The sequence below is a fragment of the Amblyomma mixtum genome, chromosome 5 (assembly GCF_055824585.1).
Source record: "Amblyomma mixtum isolate Tamu chromosome 5, ASM5582458v1, whole genome shotgun sequence".
NCBI classification, from domain to species: Eukaryota; Metazoa; Arthropoda; class Arachnida; order Ixodida; family Ixodidae; genus Amblyomma; species Amblyomma mixtum.
This window is the reverse complement of record NC_143016.1, coordinates 72,020,169-72,038,949: the sequence shown is the minus strand read 5'-3', so window position 1 is coordinate 72,038,949 and position 18,781 is coordinate 72,020,169. Positions and strand designations below refer to the sequence as shown.

General features: G+C 48.2%; 1 protein-coding gene across 5 annotated transcripts in view; it reads left to right on the top strand.

The window, feature by feature from the left end:
- The first annotated feature begins 10,849 nt into the window (after window positions 1-10,849).
- LOC149342632 (uncharacterized) overlaps window positions 10,850-18,781 on the top strand; it is a 185,350-nt gene continuing 177,418 nt past the window's right edge. The window contains exons 1-4 of one of the 5 annotated variants that reach the window (XR_016283048.1): window positions 10,850-11,847; window positions 13,009-13,273; window positions 14,256-14,436; window positions 16,829-16,874. Coding sequence is in view for 4 of the 5 variants with exons in the window: in XM_089545057.1 (XP_089401183.1) it covers window positions 13,067-13,273 (207 nt within the window). In the remaining variant the exon portion in view is untranslated. The remainder of the gene's footprint in view (window positions 11,848-13,008; window positions 13,274-14,255; window positions 14,437-16,828; window positions 16,875-18,781) is intronic. The other 4 variants (XM_089545057.1, XM_089545059.1, XM_089545056.1 and 1 more) reach the window with 4 other exon arrangements.

Genomic DNA, 18,781 nt, shown 5'->3' with positions numbered 1-18,781 from the left:
ATCTTAAGTTTAGTGCAGTTTTCAGCTCTCCTCTGATGCCTGCACTTTACGCCTACCAAGCCGACAAAAAGACCGCATGAATCGCCAAGCTATCGTGTTTTTGTTCCGCTGTGAACATGACAGACCCGTGCGCAGCCTCGTGTTCCTTCATCTATTCTCGCTTATGTCGACGGGCGGCAGTAGTTCATCGGAAAACAATAGCAACCGTATGGCCATAAGAGTAGTGAGAAAGATTGACACTAAAGGCGCCGTTTGTTCATTCATCAATTATTCTAAGAAACTCTGCACGCTCCTTTCAATGTTACGCAGTTTTGCGTCCCTTAATTCTCCCAGATGTTTTTGTTACTTTGGAGTCGAACTCACCCCTGTATGTAAAAAAGCTCACAGGGGGAGGTGAAATGGACCATCATTCGCAGGCTAAGTTCCTTATAACAAAATGAGCGTGCTCGGCTAGAATGCGTGCCCAAACATACGGATATCGGCCCTGCATACCAAAGCCGACACATGCAACGTGTGGGTCAACCTGTAGCCTCGACAACCCACCGCATACTGACTTATCTTGAGGCTGGCAAGTCGCAAGACAAAGAAGAATTTTCGACAAAGTGCGGAAACGCTTTAAACTTCGTTAAAAAGTCCTAGTTCCTGCTGGTGGGCAGAGAAATTATTTTGAAGCTTCTAAAGTTTCGAGTGTCCTACAAATAAACATCAAAAAAGCTTTATCAAGACACGGCGCTGCTGCGGAGAACAAGAGGCTGTGGGAGCTATTGATTGATTGTTTGAAAACATATGTATTTGATGGATATTCTTAGAACATGTGAGTGGGCCACCTAGTCCGGTAGTCCACTGGTGGTTATTGCTGCTGCGCTGGCCCTCCCCACCAGGCAGTGCTGACGGTCAGGATCATCGCTGAGCAGAATAAGCTCCCACAGCTCCTCTGAGGGGTTTGCAATGGGTCAAAAAGGGATTAAATTGGCATGCCCACATCATGTGGTAGAGGTTAGCTACTTCTCCACAGTGTGGGCACGGCGAAGAGTGTAGTGTAGGGTACCACTAGTGTAACTTAGCTGGCGTTGGGTATGTGTTGGTTTGTAGTCTCCTAAGGGTGTTCTCTTCTAACTTATTGAGGGATTTGTGTGGTGTTGGGTACTCCTTTCTGGCTGTTCTGTATGGGGCGAGATTATCAGCATACACTGCTAAACCTATTAGGTCGCAGCACCCTTCATGGTCGTCAGGGGGAGACGCCCTGTATAGAAGTGCTCGGGCATGCCTGTGAGCAGCTTCGTTTCCTCCTGGTAGTTTCAGGTGACCGGGAAACCTGATGAGTGAGGCTTTGCTGGGTGGATGCTTAGTCAGCAATGACAACCCTGACCCGTGAATGAATCCGTTATTGAAGTTGCGACAGGCGTTCTGGGAATCAGTGAGCACAACGGCGTTGGGGTTAGTTGCCACAGCTAATGAAACAGCTGCCTCCTCTGCGTGAGTGGGGTTAGATGTTTTCATCGAGGCGCAGTTCACCACCGATCCTGAAGGCGTTGAGACCACAACAGTCATGACACCATTCTTTGGTCCTGCTGCGTCCACGTAAAGGGTGTTAGGTTGCTTGTCATATTTCTTCTGCGGGGCTTCTCCTCTTGCTTTTCTCCTCTCGAGGTTAAATGCAGGACGCATACTCCGCGGAATGGGGTGCACGTTGATGTGTCTTCTCACATCGCGTGGGACCTCTTCTCTTTGGTCTATTGTATAGGGCAGATTAACATGGATCTTCTAGAGCAGTTCTCTGCTGGGGTTTGTGAGTGTGAGCCTATTGAGTTGTGAGAGCCATGGTGCTTCCCACGTCTCTTTGAGGGTATTATGTACTCCTAGAGCAATGAGCTTTGCCGTTGGCGTGGAGTTCAGTAGCTCCAGTGCCGTCTTGTAAGCTTTCCATATCAGCGTCTCCAACGTTTCAATTTCCGACCTGGAGAGGTTAAGGAATGCCGTCCCGTACATTATCCGAGAAATCACGAAAGCTTGCACTAAGCGGATGGTGTCCCTTTCCTTCATGCCACGGTGTTTATTTCGAATATGATGTATCATCCAGAGTATATTTGCTCGGTGAATGCTGTAAGCTTCTTCATAGTGGTGGTGTTCTGTCGCCCCTGCGGGATATACTGCCCTAGGATCTTGATCTCCGTGGGTTTTCCTACCGGGTGGTTCTTTATAATGTTCTGTGCCAGGGGTGTCCTCGGGTTCATCAGGATGAGCAACTTTTCCGGCGCACACTGGAGGCCTCTCCCCGTGCTGCTTTGATATATTGATAGGTTCTTGCGCCAGAGCTGGTATCGGCGAGGCTTTGCAGGATATGTTTGTGTAGAACTTTATCGAACGCTCCTTTCAAATCAAGTGCAAGGATGTCCCTTGTCTGTGACCTGGGAGGTGTCTCAAGGAGGTCTTTGTACAAGTACAAGAGGGCGTATTGTGTCGATAGGTGAGGGCGATAGCCGAGGTGAGGCAACTAAAACACAGTTCATTGTTACTGGCATTTGCGGGAGTGTCCTTTTGATGCTCGTGATGTATTCGCTCGTCTACGTAAGCTAATGATTTAAAAATAACGAGTTTAAAGGTTTCTACTGATGAATTGTCGTCGCACTGAGCGGTATCGTGAAGAAGTTTGTGAACAAAATACCTCCCGGCGAATAAAAGCAATATCGGGGACAGCAGGGATATGCTGATTTACAGCCTGTGTAGAGTCTGTGTCAGTTGTTCGTAGAATGCTTGAGCGACGCAGTTCCCTGCATTAAAATCCACATCTCGTCGCAGCTTCTAGCTTTTAGAGGCAACTCTTGCGCGGAAGTAGAGCCACACAGACTTGCAAGCGAGTTGACCACGAACACTGCGCGGAAACCGGTGGTACTTTCAAGATTTTATTGCGCGGGGCTCATTGCTCTAGAAGGGTGACGTAGACTGTAGGTGTTTAAAGCAAGACCAAGTATACACCGGCGAAAACAACCCCGAGATGGATAGGCCAATCACCGAGGAGGAAGTAAGGGCAGCCATAGGGGAAGCAAAAAAGAATATGGCAGCCTTAAAGGACAAAAAAATAACGCTACCATTAGAAACATGAGAGACACGGCCATCGCCGAGCTTACCAAGTACCTAAACGCTATCTGGGAAAAAGGAATCGTGCCGGCGGAATGGAAACATGCAGAGGTAATTATGATACCCAAGCCGGGTAAAAGACTCCAAAGTGAAAACCTGAGACCAATCTGCCTAACCTCCTGTCTAGGGAAGATATACGAGAGGGTGATTAATGAAAGGATCACAAACTACATGGAGGACAAGGGATATTACCCTGATGCCATGTTTGGCTTCAGAAGGGGACTGTCCACGCAAGACGTACTCCTACAATAAAGGAGGATGTCCTCACTGAAATACCAAGAAGCGGCGAACACATAGTGCTAGCACTCGACATAAAGGGAGCCTTCGATAACGTGGGACATGCGGCCATCATGGAAGGTCTCAATAACATAAACTGTGGAAGCAGAGCCTTCCGTTATGTCAACGTCTTTCTTACGGAACGAACAGCTACGATAGGCATCGGAGATACAAGATCGGAGAGCTTCACGGTGCCAAACAAGGGTACCCCGCAAGGCTCAGTAATGTCACCGCTACTATTCAACATAGCGATGATAGGACTCACGAAAGTACTGGACGAAATAGAAAACATCAGCTACGCAATGTATTCAGATGACATAACAATATGGACAACCACAGGCTCCCTAGCAGCTAAACAAGAGCGGCTACAAAAAGCGATCGACCATACTGAACAATACGCCAGGGCCAGAGGATTATCGTGCTCAGCAGAAAAATCAGAATACGTAAAAATCAAAAAAGGTACACCAAAATACGACTCGCAAATCACCCTAAAACTCGGAAACGAGACAATACCTGAGAAAACGGAAGTCAGGGTACTTGGAATGTGGCTGCAAAACACAGGCCGATGTAGCAAAACCATTGCCTCTATTAAGAATACAACAGAGCAAGTCGCCATAATCGTGCGAAGAATCAGCAGTAGAAAGAAGGGGATGAGAGAACAGGACACCCTAAGACTCATAGACAGCCTCGTCACGAGCAGGGTTACGTACAGCCTCCCCTACCACGAACTAAACAGCCTCCCCTACCACGAACTAAACAAGCAAGAGACTCTACAAATCGACACATACTACGCAAAGCGTACAAAACGGCGCTCAAACTTCCAATGTCCACACCAACCGAAAAACTAATGGCCCTGGGAGTATCAAACACCTTCGACGAACTACGAGAAGCGCAACGTAGTGCGCAATTAGACAGACTCACTCAAACCAGAATGGGAAGACACCTACTGGAGAAATTACGGCTACATCTAGGCACAGAAAGAGACAAGGAACAGATTAATAATGAAGACAGAAACAACATCCGGGTAAGACCAATACCATGAAACATGGATCCGAATTTACATCATGAAAGACGACAAGCCAGAGTCCGAGCACTCACCAGGGAACTCAGCGACAATCCCAACGTAGTCTACACGGACGCAGCAAAGTACCGATACCAACGCAAAACGATCGCCGTTGTAACAGACGAAGGAGGGCAAGAAATAACCAGAGCAACGATAAACAACCCAAACATAGAAGCAGCTGAAGAAGCCGCCATTGCTCTGGCAATATCGCACGGCAACGCAACAGGACACAACCTCACTATAGTGACGGACTCCAAACAAGCATGTAGAAACTACACAAGAGGCAGGATCGACAGCATCGCCAATCATATTCTACACACGACGAGAAGACACAAAAACACTAAACATAGTATAGTGTGGGTTCCGGGACATGAGGGGATGAGGGGCAACGTGGCAGCAGACGAGTTAGCTCGAGGATACGTCAACCGAGCAGACTCAGCACTTTGCATCACAGGCACCTTTGACCCAGTTACCCCCACGTACTCAGATATACTCGATCATTACAGGGGTCAGCGGAAACGCTACCCACCCCCACACAAAAGGCTCACAAAAGAGGAGGCGGTAGACTGGCGCAGACTACAAACCGGTACCTACCCATACCTTCACAAACTACACAAGATTTTCCCTACACAATATGCAGACGAATGTCCGTGGTGTCAGGGTAAACCTACACTAGAACATATCACATGGACCTGCCCTAAGGCCGACTTAGAGCCAAGAATAAACCCGAGTGTGATGCAGTGGGAGCACTTGCTGGCCAGCTAGGACGAGGAAGCGCAACGCAGCAGTCAAGTGCGGCATCCTGGACCAAGGATCGACCACGGCGCCCTGTGACCCGTAAGGGTCACGAACACCAATTTATTGACAATAAAGTTTTTTTCATCCATCCCACAGCGTTTTTACCGCCTGTGCACGTGTCGGGTATAACAACGGACGAGACCACTTATTGCACTGCAGCGTGACTATGTGCCTCGGTGCGTTAGCGCCTAAACCCGAATTTCTGTTGCACGGAGCACACCTGCTTAGCCCGATATATCGAATACAGTGATTTTCTTCAGCACAAACAAGAATAAGTAAAAGTGGGGGATGGCGCACAAAAAGAAAGTACAAGAAGATAACACCTTCTTCTTATCTTTGGTTACCTTCTTGTCTGCCTTTTTGTGCGCAGTACCCCCTTTTATTTACCACGATTGACCGACAAGCCCAACCACGCACGCTTTCGCTTTTTTATGTGAAGCATACTAGCCGCACAACCGAGCTCTTCCTTGCTGCGCCACGCACGGCCGCGTAGCTACCACTTGACCTTCATCGGCGCACCACGTGATATGACGTCGCAACAGCTGTGAAAGCTGGGGCCTCGTGCGCCCGCTTGCGGACGCACAGCCTCCGCCGGCGGCCTAACTCCCGCTCCTACCGCTAGGAGATACTGACGTCACGCAATTGTATAAAAGGCGACGCACTCGTTGCTTCGGACGCAGTTATACTACGAGGAGTATCTGTTCTCGCTTCGGCGAGCGCGGCTTCGGCCGCTTCTTTTTGAGCAGCGTCCGCTCCGGCGGACGCAGTTGTTGCTGCGACGCGCGTCTTTTCTTTCCTTTTTCTCTTTCCTCTCATCTTTTAACTCTCCTCTATCTGCACGTGGCAGCGGTGGTGGCTTGGCTCGAGCCAGTAGCAGGCCCGTGCAATATCCTCTTCATCCTTCTCTCAGTCACAACAACAGCGGACGCAGTGGGCGAGCGCGGCTTCGGCCGCTTATCTGTTTTTGAGCAGCGTCCGCTCCGGCGGACGCAGTTGTTGCTGCGACGCGCGTCTTTTCTTCCCTTTTTCTCTTTCCTCTGATCTTTTAACTCTCCTCTGTCTGCACGTGGCAGCGGTGGTGGCTCGGATAGAGCCAGTAGCAGGCCCGTTCAATTTCCTTTTCATCCTTCTCTCAGTCACAACAACAACGCAGTTGTTGCTGCAACGCGCGTCTTTTCTTTCCTTTTTCTCTTTCCTCTGATGTTTTGACCCTCCTGTATCTGCACGAGGCAGCGGTGGTGGCTCGGCTTGAGCCAGTAGGCAGGCCCGTGCAATTTCCTTTTCATCCTTCTCTCAGTCACAACAACAACAACAGCTTCGGCGAGCGCGGCTTCGGCCGCTTCTCTGTTTTTTGAGCAGCGTCCGGTCCGGCGGACGCAGTCGTTGCTGCGACGCGCGTCTTTTAAGGCGAAAGCCTTTAATGTCTCATCGTTGTAAGCAGCAGTTGTTGACAGAGAATGTCACGCTTTTCAGTTGGTCGAAACGGTCGTGACGTCACAGTGCGCCAATTTCAAACGGGGCCAATCGTACTTTGGCTAGTAACCATGCAACCAATTGAAGGGACCATATAGTGATGCTCCAAGTAAGTGTGACTGAGCTTAGTTAATTGCTTAATTACCCAATTAGCCTAATTAACTTCTCTAGTCAGGCCATATAAATAAATAAAACCTAGTAAGAAATTGATCGAGCTCGGGAATCGAACCCCGGTCTTCGGAGTGCGAGACGAGCATGCTATCCACTCCGCCATGCCAGCTCGATGGTTTGGAATGAACAAATGCACGTCTAGTGAATACGGTGTCTTCGCTCACTGCCATCCTCCTCCCTTCCCTTCCGGCGAGGTTTAGGTGTCCACCGAGATATGAGAGCGAAATACATTTCCTTTCCTCAAAAACCAATTTACCGACGAGCGAGGCGTAGAACCGAATGGGCGATGGCATTCTATGGACTCCCTGGCAGCGTTGCAAGACGCTCTCGCGTTCCACTCTTAGAGGCGAAGCTAAACATCTTAACCTCACATCAGTGACCACACTTTAGGTCAAAAAAGTGCACCCCCCCCCCTGAATTTCGACGGGTGTCCACCGAGATTTGTGAGACAGTTACTGCGTAATTTTCTTTCCTCAAATACAATTTTCATTTTCTTCATTACGGGCCATCTTCGTCTTTCTTCTTTCACTCCTACTTCCTCCGTTCCTCTACGGTGCGGTTCAGGTGTCCACCGAGATGACAGAGATTTAGTGCGCCATTTCCTTTCCTCAAAAACCGTTGCGTTGAAACGGCAAGGCATCGCGCCGAACGGGTGGTGGTGTTCCGTTGACTCCCTGCCAGCGCTACAACATGCTGTCGCGTTCCACTCCTAAAGGCGAAGCTTAAGCTTAATTAGCAGTTAATTAGTATTCAGGCATTAATCAGTAATTAACCATTAATTAGTGATCCGTCATCACTTAAAATTAGAACTCAATTACATGTGACGCCACCAGTGCCACAGAAGCACTGAAAGTGGTGCGGAAAACGCTTTCGCCTCTACGCACTTTAGACAGTCAAAGTGCCCCCTGAATTTTTCTTTCCTTGTTATCTTTCCTCTGATCTTTTAACTCTCCTCTGTCTGCACGTGGCAGCGGTGGTGGCTTGGCTCGAGCCAGTAGGCAGGCCTGTGCAATTTCCTTTTCTTCCTTCTCTCAGTCACAACAGTCAGTTGAGCAGCGAGATGTCGGCCAAGGAGAGGGCGGCTCGCCAGACCGCAAAGCGCAGGTTACAAAGAGCCACGGGAACGGGAGAAGAACGAGAAAGGAAGAAGCAGAGTAACACATGAGTTGTTCTTGTCTATGAAGGGCTAACCAGGTATAGCCAGGTAATGTTTAATTTTTTTTACTACTATGCTTCGCATCCTAGGCTTAACCATAAGCTAAGCCAGGCCATTTTTTATCCCTCTGAAGCACACTTGTTAGCACTGCGCGAAACGCATGTCCGGTCGCACCCTTGCGATAAAGTGTTATCGCCACGCGCTAGCCGTGCGCCCACCGCAAAGCTTTACTGCTCCTTTTCCTCTTACTCTACCTGTCCCCTTGTATGCGGACAGGTCCACAAAATCAGGATAGCTGTTTCAGCGAGTGGGTTGCTCAAGAGAAAAATTTAGTGCTTGAGATACAAGGATTTACAGATGAGGACAGCAAATGCTATAACGCATGTGTTGTCCTCTTCGTTCCGTCAGTCTGTCCGTTTGGGTAGCTGTGCGATGTGTGTGATAGGCTATGGCACTTAAAATACTTGACGCCAGTAAGTAGCGAAGTGTGTGACACGTTGAGTTTGGCTGCGTCGGGGTGGCGCGATGAAGGTGGATCTGTGTCGCGGGTTTGTACGACGGGCAAGAACTGTCTCGTTAAGCAACGAACCTGCCACTATTGCCACTTAGATTAAAGCACTGCTGAGGTGTCCACTCGTCCAAGAGGGGAGTTATGCGCCTTCCTTCTGGTTCAGGTGCACATAGAGATGTGAACATCTTTATTCCAACACCACATGCGACGGACGCCACCAAGAATAAAGAATATTATTTCTCAAGAAATTTGAATAAATTGTTTCGGTTTGTTATGGCTTGATGGGGTTTATTAACGTCCCAAAGCGACTCAGGCTATGAGGGACGGCGTAGTGCAGGGCTCCGGATATCTTCCACCTCCTGGCGCTCTTCAACGTGCGCAAACATCGCACAGTATCCGAGCCTCTAGCATTTTATCTGCACTGAAATGCGACCACACGACTATCGGATTCTTTTTTTTTCAGGTAAATACATTTAAAGCGAATGCATTACCGGCTTATTCGAGCTAAGGATGTCGGTGCCGAAATTTGACTTTCAAGTGGAGGAGCGATGCAGGTGTGTCAGCCATGTGGCCTATCTTCTCTCTTTTCCTCCTTTATTCCTTGCCTTACGGCGCGGTTCAACAACACCCTCTAAAGAAGTTTTTTCTAGGGGGTGTTGGGTTCAATCGCCCATCGCGATGTGAGACAGATATTGCGCGATTTCCTTTCCTCAAAAACCAATTTTTAATTACCACTTCTTTCGTTCCCTCTTTCATCCCTTCCCCTACGGCGCGATTCGGGAATCCACCGAGATATGCGAGACAATTACTGCGTACGTCCTTTCCTCAAAAAACGAAACAAAACATTGGCGTTAGCGTTGACAATGTTGTAGAGTCCGATAATTTTCACGAAAGGGGGCACACAACTGGCTCCCTGCGTCAGTGGACACCTCAATCTCGCCGTCGTGTACTGTGCGTGGCATTGGTGTCCACCTGCAAAAACCTGCTTTCGCTCAATATTCCGTGACCAGACGCGGTGGCTGTGTGTTTAAGGCGCACGTCTACGTAGCAGTACCCACCCGGGTTCGAACCCGACCGCGGAAGCCGCATTTCGACGGAGGCGAAACGCTAAAGGCGCCCGTGTGCTGTGCGATGTCAATGCACGTTAAAGAACCCCAGGTCGTTGAAATTATTCCGGAGGCCTCCCCTACGGCAGCTCTTTCTTCCTTTTTTCTTTCACTGCCTCCTTTATCCCTTTTGTAGTGCACGGTTCGGGTGGCCATTAAGAAACGTGAGACGGTTAGTGCGCCATTTCTTTTCCTGAAAACCAGTATTCAAGTTCAATTTTCAGATATTCCGCGCTTAGCCATGGTCAACCGCCAGCAATTTTTGTTATGTTTCCTTTTCTATGAAATTCATCAGTTTTACCTCACCCCCAAACATATAAAACAAAGGAACAGTGGGATGGCTCTCAGTCCAGCTCCAACCTCCAGATACAATGCCAGATGTTTCGTCAGGCCAGGGCGGCAGCGACGACCGCAGCGGCTCTGAACTAAGGGCTCCAACTACCTTTCAAGACCATTCAACCCTTATTAGTGTGCATAATTAATGTTTACAATTTATACTACTGCTGCAGGAAAGCATGTTATTTTCTTGATCTTGCCACTCTAGAAAGAAAAGTGACCTAAACGCCAGCAAGAACAAAAAAGAAACACCTCTCACTATCACAACACTCTATGTTAAGGCGAAAGCCTTTAATGGCTCATGCTCGCGGTGTCCGTCCGTGCTCGCGGCGTCCGTCCTTGCACTGGAATCAAGCCAACTGTTGGTTCTCCTCCGCGCAGCGGCTCAACCTCCTCCGTAATTTTTCCTCAATTTCATTTTATTCATTACGGGGCCCCCTTTCTGTTGCTTCTTTCACTCCCACTTCCTTTCTTCCTCTACAAACAGATGACGGGTGTCCACTGAGATATGCGAGACAGTTACTGCGTGATTTCTTTTCCTCAAGAACAACTTTCATTTTCTTCATTTTGGCTCCTCCTACTCTTTCTTCTTTCTCTCCCACTTCCTCCCTTCCTGTACGCTGCGGTTCGGGTGTCCTGCGCGACGGTTGCTAGGCAACGGCTCTTGCGGCCGCAACAACAACACAAAAGCCTGATCCAGGCGTCCACTGACCCAGGGAGCCAGTTAGGCGCGCTTCCTTTCCTTAAAATGATTGGAGTGTAAAACGTCAATGCCAAAGTCAATGAACGCAATGAACATCGAACAGGAAACGGCGACAGCGACGACGCGAAGCGGCGGCAGAGACAATAAAAACCGCACATGCGGGAAGCCCGCCACGCGCCAGGCGGTTCATGGAAGCGGCGCTGGGTTGGCCACAAAGTTTCGACAAGCACAATTTAAAATTTCTAAAGTGTTTTCGTGTAATTTTTTTTGCAAATTATGTGCAGTATAGATATGTGAGAAAGTGCGTGGGATGATGATGATGATGATGATGTCCTCAGCCTTTATCTTCTTTTGACCTGCTGCCCTTTCTTCTCACTAGTTTATCCGCCGGCAGCTCGAGCAGCACGTTCTTCTCGCACCCAGGCTCCAAGTTCCTCGCGCGTTCCTCTTGTGCACGGCAGCCGGCCTTTTTTGAGCTCCAGCAGCTGTCCTACGACGATCTACGCCAAGTAAGAAAGACTTTTTATACGCACCCTTATTACGCACTTCGCAGCGTTCCCTAAATGCGATTCCTCTGGAGCCGTCCGGCAACTCTCTGTCTGGTGTGAGGCGTAGGCCACCGAGCTGTTCGAATTCATTCAAGGGTGATCTGTTGCAAGGTGTTGCATCCAGGTTTCCTGGTTACGATGGTTATTTTCCCGACGTAGTCACGGTGCAGGATGTAGTAAGTGCAGAACGCTGGCACATTGGGGTGTTATCACACCTTGTTGGGTTTGAAAATACGTTTTCGTGGAGCGCCTCAGCTCCGCTAAACTTGGCCTTAAACGATCACCTTCAAATCAGTGCATTACGTGCGAACGTAAAGTTTGCTTGGAAGCATGGAAGCCTTTCAGCAGCTGTAATTCTTGTAGTGGTCTCGGAAACGCTTCTGATCATTTTTGTTGCACTTATTGCATTAAGTTGCAACACTAACGGCATGATGCTCATCACTAAAGTGATTTCAATGCTTCCAGGTCAGTACTGGTTCATTGAAAGGCTATCGCCAACGTTGCAACGACTGGCGCTCTCATCAGCTGTCTTCTACCGGAGTCACCATCGCCTCCCACGTGCGTTGCAGTAGGTGTAGATGTTATCACCCGTTTTGGCTCTCGCATGTATCAGCTTATTTTCCAATTTCGTGTGCTCCCCGATTTTCGATTTTTATCGTCTTTTAGATGTTAGTTTCATGCTCTGAACAGCTTTCTCACCTCGCTGACCTCCGGCCAGATACAAGGGGTGGATTTTCTAAACATATTTCATAATGTCCCCGTAACATTCTTCCTTTAGATACATATCCAGCATATTCAGTCTACATTGCGCACCTCTAGTATCTATTTTGAGAGCACAAGTAGCTACCCCTAAGATCGGAAAGTATCAGTAGTTAGAACGCTGAGCTACTGAGCCGAAAAAATTACTGAAAACACTGGAAATTCTAAAGTGTGCTTGGCGAAAGCCTTGTGGTCGACCCACCACCGCTTCCCCGAACCGCTTGGCGCTTGGCAGGCTTCCCGCATGTGCGGTTCTTATTGTCTTTGGTGACTGTGGTCTTCATTTCGATTGTACAGTTTTAGAGCGCAGCTGTTTGGCGCCCGTTTGGCGTCGCCGTTGTGCGTTCGGCGTTCATTGTGTTCACTGGCGTTGTCGTTTTACACTCCGATCATTTTAAGGAAAGGCCTCAATCGCGCTTTTGTGTTGTTAGACTGCAAAAGCCGTTGCGTAGTCAACGTCGCGGTGGACACACGAACCGCACCGTATAGACAGAGGAGTCGTAGTGAAGAAAATGAATTTGAGGAATGGAAATTATGGAGGAGGTTGCGCCGCTGCGCGGAGGTGAGGCCACAGTTGGCACGGTTCCAGCGCAAGGACGGACACCGCGAGCATGGACCGACGCCGCGACCACGGATGGACACCACGAGCATGGACGGACGCGGGTTCTTACCCGTCCGCGGCGGCCGTGTTTCGATGGATGCGAAACGCAAACGGCCCTCGTGTGCTGTGCGATGTCAGCGCACGTTAAAGATCCCCAGGTGGTCGAAATAATTCCGGAGCCCTCCAACGCAGCACCTCTTTCTATCTTCTTTAGCTCCCACCTTCCTACCTCCCTTTACGGCGCAGTAAAATTACTCCTCCATTTCCTTTCCTCAAAAAGCAATTTTCAATTTAAGCGCGTTCTCTCCACTTACTAGACTTTTGTGTTAGCACCAAGCTGTACTGCTAAGAAATATTTTATTTTTGCAGCCGCACTGAAGCATAATCTTAGGCGATCATTTGGGCGCCGCCAGTCAGCACGCGAGCCATGCGAGAGCTGATGCTACGTCCGGTCGTAAAGCCTGACGCCACCAAGGAGGACTGCGACAAAAATCGGCGACCAGACTACGGGGACACTGGCGAGTTGAAAAATGCCCTGGCCACGTTGGCCACCACCCTGGCTCCACGCAGTCTCCGTCACGCCTCGCTGCTCTTTCCCTGCTCACAGTCCAGTGCTGCTGAAACGACTACGCAGGTATGCGGCAACACGCACCACCTTTTGGTTATTGCACGCAAATAGAGTAAAAATTTCTGCTACGTTACTCTGCGGCTCTTTCAAGGCTTCCTCCACGCCAAGGATGTTTAGGATGTACTGGATCAAAGCTGGCTTGAGATCCTCCGTTTGTCACAGAAAGGCAGTTCACTGTCATTACCAGGGATTCATGGTTATTTGGTTCTGAGAGGAAATGTGGTGATATCGAGAAAGTAGGCCAGTGCAGGTGTGTACAGCCTATGTTATTCGACAGCATCAGGAGCTCATCGGCTGATTTGGTGGCTTCTGGTGTCAAGTGTCAGCTCACGTGATCACACATGATGGGTGCGACGTGAATGACTAAGCATGACACATCATGCCTAAATTACGACAAACGCCTCGACGGATTCGTTATGTTGCCACAACCCAGGCTGGGCATGCATCGTCTAGGTATCGGTTAATTTTTTCGTTACGGTCCCTTTGGACAACTATAATTATGTCGCGTCGCACTAGCGTTCAGTTAATTAACGTGACTTGTGCGGACGATGTGTCGATCAAAGCAGACATTGAATGCTGCCTTAATGCAGTCCAGCTAAATTAAACTTAACAGTCCACCGCAATACAACAAATATGAAGGAGCGGGCAAGCATCCACATCTAACCACAAGTTTTTATTTATTCTGGAAAGCTCTTGTCCAAATGGCGCACTTCATTGTCACTTTCATTATACACGTGTGCATGTTTCGCGTTTTTTTTTTATTACGCAGTCTCCACAAACAAAATATTTGTCCTTAGAAATATGGCAGCAAAAAGATAACAGGAAATTAGTAGGACAAGTTTATTGGCGGTTGACATTCCTTAGGGCAGTCGCTGTTATTTGCCTACCTTCTGGAAGGTTCTCATTCCAAAGCGCCGCTTTCAGGGAAGCCTGTATTTAAAGTGCCTAAAGTATGCCGATGTTGAAGGATGTGTTTTCTAATCCTCAGCACGAGCAAGTAGCGATGGACAGACATTGCCGAGGTGTAACATCACCGCCGAGGCTTCGGAGTACCAACGACAGGACCCCTCCCGAGACTTGGTTCGCGCCGGTGGCGCCTAATGCAGCACGCAGGCCACCGACCCATCCGTGGCCAGTCGCCATGAATCCAAGCAGTCCAGCAAATATTGGTGAGCCAATCAGTGAGCAACAAAGAGCACAACCTGATGTTGCAAACAATGGCGAGAACACGTGACGTCGTCAGAAGTAGCCCCGCTAACGTGAAGAGGGCCGGTATTTAGCGCCAGCAAAAATAATCCTGACCTTACGAGTCCGCGCTTCCTAAAGCTAACCAGTAAGATAATAGAAATGCAGTTATCTGGCAGGTATTGTGGTGTACCATCCATCATCATCTTATCGCAAATCGAAATGGAGAAACCACCGCAAGGAGGCGCGTGTACATCGGATCCTGCCCACCGTTAGTCGTTGAGAGCATGGGCACGACGGACTGCAGGCATATGACCTCAAAACCAGCCATCATGAACTACCTTTCCAGCACATCAGCCTTCACTTTTTTCAACCCTTTTCTCTCTTTTTGCTCCCTGTCAAAAGTTGCGTGGGCAGGCTTTAGCAAGGTTTACTGACACCGGCACTAGGGTGCCCCTACGTCCTAGTGGCACTAGGGTGCTACTATGACGCGGCTAGGGGATTTCGGTTGGTCGTACGCATAGCCGTTGTTAACTGGCGACAAGCATTGGTGACTTTAATTTTTGCCCTTAATTAAGTAGAAGATGTTAACCGTTCTTCAGAGTACTTTACGGTGCGAGGCGCTCACTGAAGGCCTCCATTTATCGCCCGCAAACCGAATTTCTCGGTGGTCAAAGAGCAGCGCGACTGGTTCTTAACCCAAAGGGCAAGGGTTTTGAGTCCCGGCTTGCCATTTTTATTTTAGAGCGCTGTTGCTGTTGTTTATTGAATATTGTGCACAACGTAATGGCGGTGTAAGGACGTCCCGACCTTGAAGGCCACTGAGGAATTGTATAGTAACGTCGTCAGTGTTGTACTTTGAGATCGTTGTAGGCTGCTTGAATTACCCCCGCTAGGTTATGCGGTTGCAGTGTGAAATGGCCATCGACGAATGGGAATATAGTGCTCAGACCACGGCGGCTGGCGCAGAACGCGCGCCCCAAAGCTAACCCATGAATAAGAGTGTCGTTCGTGCGCTTGTCACTTCCCACAGGTTAGGGGAAGATTATGAAAATATTTATTGTATTAAATGTAGGGGGCGGAGAGAGGAGACTGGTTAGGTATACATTAAGACCTATCATTGTATACTTTCTGCCTCTTAGATGCGTTAGCGGCATTATCAGGGAGCCATGAAACTCTTGCAGATTCCCGGAGCTCTCAAGATACTCGATGTATTTAGAACTTGTGAATCGAAAGCTTCACCACGGGACCTCGTGCTTCGATTTCCATGTGCGTAGTTTTCGCCTTCAAAAGGCCTTGAACTTCGAAAGCAAAGAGGCAAACTGACCCCCTAGGGCAGTAGACACCTTAAGGGCACTTTAAGCTACGAACCAGTGGAGCGGGAGCTCGGAAAGCAAAGGAAAGGCGCATAAGTGCCCTCTTCGTACAGTGCACACGTCAGTCGTCCTTTAGGCTGTGCAACGGTAGTGACAGATGTGCGCTGCATGCGTTGGCATTGACAACGTTGTGCCACAAAAGCGGCACTGAAGCTATAGGCCTTCGGCGTTCATTGTATTCATCGGCGTTCGAGTTGACACCGTTTTACACTCCGATGATATTTAGGAAATCAAGTGCGCATAACTGTTTCCTTTGGTCAATGGACGCCTGAATCGCGCTAATAGGTACGTTGGGTGATTAGTGACTTAGGCTGTATGCGTTAGCGCTGATTACGTTGTGGCAGACACGCGGCACTTTTGCAATAGGCCGCAGCGTTCATTTGGTGTGCAAAATGCAGCGATCAACCATTAACTACCACCTGTCAGGTTGAGTGCGCTGCCTATCCAGTGTCCGGAACGCACCGAGCGTTACAGACGCCAAGCCGCTTGTAGTTCAGCAGTAGTGGAACAGCAGCTAATTTTCGTATAATCTGCACCTACAAAGATAATCGGTTTCAACAAGTGTTCAAGATATTCACAACTCCGCTGCCTTCTTTTTTAGTTGAGAATTAAGTTTCTTCTGCTAATCGACTTCTTCTACACTAAATCCATTTTTCGTATGCTATTGTTAGCGTTATTACAATTCCTCACAGCTCCTTCAAATTCTGCTTTAAGCACATTGTTTTTGTGGCTGCCCTGGCTTAACTTGTTTACACTTTCGTGGTCCAGAAGATATTACTTCTTTTTGCTGTTCTTACGGAAAGATAAAATACTTATAATATGCTATGTAATTTAAGGGAGAACTACAGCGCCATTGTTACAGAAATTACAGGAAATAGAGACACCATCCGAAATTTGTCCAGCTGTGTCCTCTGCTTAGTATGCTAACTTATTCGACATTACGCTATTCACTTGTCCACTGTCTAATGAACTTTCTTCTTTTGTCTATTGTTGCCTACAGATAAGACCACGAAAGTTGCAGAGATTATCGTAAAGGATCAAAGCGGGTGAGTGGCGGTGCCGTCTCCTGTCATTTGTATTCTAAATCTTCTCCGCTTCAATGGCACAATTTCCAGCCCTCATTACCATACCCATAGCGGCCCTGCGGCGAAAATATTTCAAATGTGTGTTTCATGGTTTTCAATTAGAAAAAACTGAAGTGGGTGCCGCTAGCAGGTTTAGCGGCAGGAAAACCAGCCGAAATGAAAAAAAAAACTTGATAGGAAGATATTCGATGAAAAAATAAATGAGGCCAGTTCCGCATCAGTCGCGCACGGGTAGTCTGACCTAACATAAGCGCTTCTTGATTCGAGATCTCCTCGCTTGGTAAGCTTGTTGAAAAAACATTCCCAAAGCCTGCTTCATTGTAATAGCCCCTATAAATTGCCTCCATTGATTATAAGAGAGCATTTGAGGAACCGATTATGAGGAGCCGTGCACATTTGAAGAGCCAGAGTGTAGAAAAGGTATGCACAAATATAGTGGAAGGTGTCTACATTGGCTGCACAGCCACCACAGATCCCTATACATGAAATAACTGCCAATAAAGAAAGATGTCAGGCTTGGAGACGAGATCTGTTTAATGCCATGTGTTTACCGAAGGTATTCATAGAATGGCTCCAAAACTCAATGAACTCAGAATAAGAGTTCATAGACGATACCTTAGTAATCCTTTATTCATAGATGAATTGACTTGCTAAGAAATTCAAAGGACAATTTTAAAAGCATGAACGATGAGAAAAATACTCAGTACAAAACTTTGGGTGTAAAAATTAATATGCAAAACGCTAAAATAAACCGCAGCTGGCACAAGGCAGTGTTAACTGAAGATATATTTGAGAGGCATTTGTATTGTAGTGGGCGTAGTCAGGTTGACAATAATGACAGATAATCAGCGAATAGACCAAGACACATTTTGAGAATTTCTTCTACAGGCTACGCATTGTAAGATACTTTGGTGATTTAAGCTCTGCTCAGGGAAGATTTGTTAGATCATTCTGAAGCTGCTTTAACTGGGGTTAACGTATTGTATTATGGACCACAATACTATACAGTACAGTATTTATTCGTGCAATGAACGCACTCGCATAATGAGTACCAACCCCCCCCCCCCCCCTCCCTCTACTTTGGCTGTTAAAGAAAAGTTTCTTTTCCCTCGCGTAAAAATTCAGGGGGCACTTTGTTGACCTAAAGTGCGGTGAGGCGAAAGCCTTTAGGGCAGTGTTGCTGCTTGTGTCAGTGATGTGTGGTTAAGACGTTAAGCTCCGCCTCTAAGAGTCGAACGCGACAGTGTCTTGCAACGCTGCCAGGTAGTCCACAGAACGCGCCATCGCCCGTTCGGTTTTATGCCTTGCTCGTCGGTAAATTGGTTTTTGACGAAAGGGAATGTATCGGTCCCGCATACCCCGGTGGACACCTGAACCTCGCCGTAACAGGAAGGGAGGAAGATGGGAGTGAACGAAGACACCGTATTCACCAGTCGCGCCTTTGTTTATTCCAAACCATCGATCTGGCATGGCGGAGTGTTAGCGTGCTCGTCTCGCACTCCGAGGACCAGCGTTTGGTTCCCGAGCTCGACCAGTTTCCTACTCGGTTTTATTTATTTATCTGACCTGACTAGAAAGGTTCATTAGGCTTATTGGGTAATTAGCAATTAACTCATTTCATTCTCACTTACTTGGAACACCACTATACCATCCCTGTAATTGGTTGCATTGTTACTAGCCAAAGTACAATTGGCCCCGTTTGAAATTCGCGCGCTGTGACGTGACGACCGTTTCGACCAATTGAAAAGCGTGACATTTCTGTCCACAACTTCTGCTTACAACGATGAGGCATTAATGGCTGCCGCCTTAATTCACGCAACCCACTCTTATGGCACGCACTATCCTCAATTTGATATCGAATTCTACCG